The 4,414-nt window shown below is 45.6% G+C and overlaps 1 protein-coding gene across 1 annotated transcript; it reads left to right on the plus strand.

Annotated features, from left to right (window-relative positions):
* Positions 1–238: 238 nt before the first annotated feature.
* LOC119350775 lies at positions 239–3,985 on the plus strand. The gene is made up of 7 exons (XM_037618441.1): positions 239–1,529; positions 2,155–2,194; positions 2,296–2,357; positions 2,785–2,873; positions 3,119–3,192; positions 3,278–3,385; positions 3,474–3,985. The coding sequence occupies exons 1-7, from the start codon at positions 239–241 to the stop codon at positions 3,868–3,870; spliced, it is 2,061 nt and encodes a 686-aa protein (XP_037474338.1). The 3' UTR covers positions 3,871–3,985.
* The last annotated feature ends 429 nt before the right edge of the window (positions 3,986–4,414 follow it).

Genomic DNA, 4,414 nt, shown 5'->3' on the forward strand with positions numbered 1-4,414 from the left:
GCGTTTCTAAAGAGGGGACATAATTGGTGTAGAGATATGGGCTGTTTTTCTGGCCCAGGATGGGGTTTACGCTGGCTGGGTCTGGACACAACGTTCGCTTGGTGTCCCTTCTTGTAGCGAACGTAATCGTTGGATAGGGAGCCGTCGCGCCTCTGCTCCTCCTCCTGAGTCCATCACGCCTCCCTCTCCTTCGCCTGCAAAACCTAATCCCCAAACCCCGACCTCAACATCCACATCCATGGCGGCACTCCCCACCGACCCCATCAGCCTGATGGACCCCTACGCCACCGCCCCAGCCTCCCCACGCCGCGACTGGGTCTTGCTCCACCCGTCGGCGCGTATCTCCGAGCTCCACAACGCAACCACCGTCGTGTCCAGGACGAGGGACGACCAGCCCGTCGTGGCGTCCTTCTGGCTCGTCGACCCGCCGGGCGTCTCCTACTTCTCCGTCCACTGCCCCGGCCTCAAAGTTTCAGACCCGGACGACTTCGCCCACGACGATCCCGAGCCCGGCTTCATCGGCGCCCACGTCGTCTGTGCGGAGGCAGCGTTCCTTCTCTTCGACGTGACCTTCAACGCCCCTGACGGCCCCTTCCCGGAGTCCACCCACCACTTCGTCTACAGAGCCGGCCCCGGGGAGCCAGCACTGCACCTGCTCCCGGAACCCGATATTCCAGCATACGAAGCCCGGCCGCAATTCGGCCTCTTGCCCTGGGGCGAGCACTATGTCGTGGCCTTCCTACGGTGGAACAGGACCATGGGTGATCATATGTTTGATGTCCATGTCTTCTCGTCCCAGACACAGGCATGGAGTAAGAAGGTTGGGTTGATGGCTATATCAGAGTCTAATGAGAGATATTTTAGTCGGCATGATGCCTGCAGGCAGATCAGGATTGGACGCTCACTGGGCTGGGTTGATCTCTTGCGTGGTATTCTTCTACTTCGCAGACCGTTCGATGAACATCCTACGATCGAATACATCCCGTTTCCTGTGTCAAGGCCGCCTTGCTCCCAACTATCAGACGACGACGACGAGCTAGGAGGATCTGACGCTCCTCAATATTTTCGTGATGTGGCCTGCTGTGATGATTTGATCAAGTTTGTCGACGTAGAATACCATGACCCTTCCAGTTGCAAGCCCTGCTGTGGCAGAGATAAAAGTTGGAAAGCCACCATATGGAACAGGAATCTTTCTTCGGGAGATTGGCTCCGGGGATTCACGGTTGATGTTGCCGACATCTCCCTTGACCAAAGTTATTCTGCTTTACTGCCGGAGCTGGGGGACGACGAGACAGAAAAGTTACACCTGAAGAAACTGATTTTCTACACCCCCACCCTCAGCATCTGCAATGATGATCTTCTTTACGTCATGTCCAAGGTGAATGATGAAGACGACAAGGCCTGGGTCATCACAGTTGACATGAAACATGCGGTTGTGCAAGCAATAGCCCCGTTTTCTGCTGGCGACATCGACCTCCTCCCAATGTACCGTCCATGCTCCTTCCCCAAGTACCTCAACATGACCCCAGGTGATAGATCCTCCCAATGTATTTTGGCAGTATTCACATTGAAAATGCTGACACCATTTAGTTGTTCATCAACTTTGAACATTAGGTAGGGTACATATGTGTTGATTCATAGACGTTGATGCATTAGAAGCATGCGTTAGGCTACCGCCCATGCTAAAAAAATGTACAAGTAATCAAGTATGGAGTATGGACTCATCTATAAAGGCCGATCACTCTCGTAGTTAGACAAAATTTACCGTCATGAAGGCACAGCCAAAGCTGAATCGTGAGTACTTTGCTTCATTATAAAAATTTAGGTGATGGTGAACCACCTCATTTTATTTCTTCAACCAAACAGAAAAAACAGCACGAGTCTCTTAGAAAAAAGAAAGGAAAACAATAACAGGGAATCATTTGTGATAATTTAAATTCACTCATCAGAAGTTATTCACATTGAATTCACTCATTAGAAGTAATATGATAATTCGAATTCACTCATGAGAAGTTATATCTGGATAGGAAATAATAACACGGAATTCAGGCTGGGACCTCCCCCATTGAATCGAAAATTGAACCCTTTCAGAAATTATACAGTTTCCTTCCTGATATTTTGTTCTTAACTGTTTCTTTATCCAAATTATTGCAGGCGTAGATATAACCAACAAAGGGTACAAGGGCTTTACATGGTAATGCATATTTTGCTATCTTTACCTGTTCCAGTCTTATTCTTATTTGCATGACAAGTTATTGATTTCTACTTCTGCTGCTATTTGATGCTTATTGTCAGGATGGATGTGGAGAAATGTATTGAGGAATTTCTGTGGACTCGAGACTGGCTTAGGGAACTTGGTAACGAATTAGTCCACTTCTTGGGGCATAGCTTTCTATTAACTTCTGTTAATATAGCACATGTGCAAGTGCGCATATGCATCCAACATTTACCAAGTGCATGTTTAGCGTCTTTAAGTATAATTAATTTCCTGAACATCATACGCAAATATCTGCTCAGTTTACTCTGTTTTATGACCATAAAAAATTGTTCAAGTCAAGTATAATATCTTTGAAAATTATGTGCGGTCTCCACCTTAAGTTTTTGTGATCTGTAACTTTGGTGGTGGACATGTTAAGCATTTACAATCCACTGGGTTTTGTTAGTGTTATTATCTGTTGCTGCCGGTCTATGATCTTGCAAATTAACTGTGATAACCAGAGGCTTTTGTTGACACAGTGTGATGCATATTTCTTATTAGATTCACATCTTTATGGTCCATTGCAGGTCAATGCTTGGAACATGAAACGTCAATTTACATCGATTGTAGCTCACTAGTCTGTCCAGCGTCATCTCTACGTTTGATCATTCCAGTAGTAAGTTCTGTTCTAGTGTCCAGAGTTTCACGTTATGAGTGCATCATGTTGTTTTGTCCTCAACTTTGCCTTGTGTTGTTTCTTCCTTAATAGCATCAATCTTTGCTTCCTCAAGTTTTGAATCCATTCCCTTCAAACAATGCACACAACTGTTGATACAGCATCTATTTTCCCATAATTTGTTTTCTCGGTTCCGAATTATGAACAATCGGCTTACCTGAATCACTAAAAAAAACTTGATGCAGGTGGTAGAATACGCTTCCTCTGTTGGTGAAGGCGAAGCTAAAGCTGCCACCGAAGCTGTGGATGTTTGCTCACGGTATATACACGAGGATATATGCTTGTGCAATTCTATGTTGAATTGACTTGGCTCTATTTGTGACTACGGTGTGTTGTTTTCCTAGAGCTTTGGAAGATTTCAACTGGCTACTGTGCAAGCCGCGAAGTGATGCATCAACCTCTACTAAAGCCATGAAGAGAAAAATCAATACCACCCTTAAAGCTTTAAAGAAGTATTATACAAAATAAAAAAAAATCATGTACTTTGATTGTCAAAATGAATCATTACCTATAATTTTTACCCTTCTCCATATTTTTCAGCGTCTTGCGAATTGTGCCACAATCAATGATGGCGGGAGGAACAACAGTGGATGGAGCAACGACCCTTGCAGATGCCTGCCACCAAAAGAGACGGAAACCAGTATTTGAACGTCGCGAGGGACCAGGCCATAAAATCGAGTACATAGAGCCTGGCTTTTCCGGTGCCAATCTATTCTGTGATTGCGGTGAGAAGGCAGGCCATGAGAAGGACCAATGTGACGATGAGCATCAAGTGGGACTCAACCGGCAACTGGAACTCGACGAGTTTCAAGTGGAACTCCGGCAACTGCAACAGAACCTCCTTGGCTCTCTGGGTCCCTGGTTGAAGCCCCAAGAGGTTTGGCTCATTTTGGTGATTGCTTTTAGTGCACTATTTCTGTATGCTTGCGATATGTAAAGTAGTATCTTCATTCGGACTTCAGTGTAGGTGAACGGTCTGCTATGCAAAGCCAAAGATATTCTAGGTGCTACTTGTTGCTCTATTGCCTGTAAATGTTTGGTTTGGGGTTAACGACGTATGAGCCTGGTTTGTATAAAGCAGTGGGCGTTAGTTGAAGCAAAGTTCTGTTGAGACGTTCTTTGTTTGTGTTAAGCTGGTGGTACATAGTGAATTTCTCATGACGACCTCAAAAGGTATAACAAACCCTGACAATCAACTGAAGCCAATATTGAGATGGTTCTATAACCAATCATCAGTTGCAGAAAAGGAAGCATGGATATTTTATTTCCCTGCCTTGTCTTGGTGAACGATTACTAGCTGAATGCTGTGTTGGATGGCAAGCGAGAAATTCGCCGTGAGGACGGGCGGCCGTGGTGCATAGCCTCTGTGCTGTTAGAACGGGCTAGCTAGGACGACAACTTAACCTAGTCAGCTCCCAGCTGGTGGAGTAAATAGCATAAAACTACTACTTTACAGGTTAAGGTTTCAAAAAACTACCGCT

Source organism: Triticum dicoccoides, chromosome 1B (genome assembly GCF_002162155.2).
Source record: "Triticum dicoccoides isolate Atlit2015 ecotype Zavitan chromosome 1B, WEW_v2.0, whole genome shotgun sequence".
NCBI lineage: Eukaryota > Viridiplantae > Streptophyta > Magnoliopsida > Poales > Poaceae > Triticum > Triticum dicoccoides.

Bases quoted from the DNA above. Each gene is read 5' to 3' on its own strand.
- LOC119350775 (XM_037618441.1), top strand. From the start codon at position 239: ATGGCGGCACTCCCCACCGACCCCATCAGCCTGATGGACCCCTACGCC. The intron at 2,195-2,295 runs GTAATGCATATT...GCTTATTGTCAG, and splicing joins GGGTACAAGGGCTTTACATG to GATGGATGTGGAGAAATGTA. The intron at 2,358-2,784 runs GTAACGAATTAG...GGTCCATTGCAG, and splicing joins AGACTGGCTTAGGGAACTTG to GTCAATGCTTGGAACATGAA.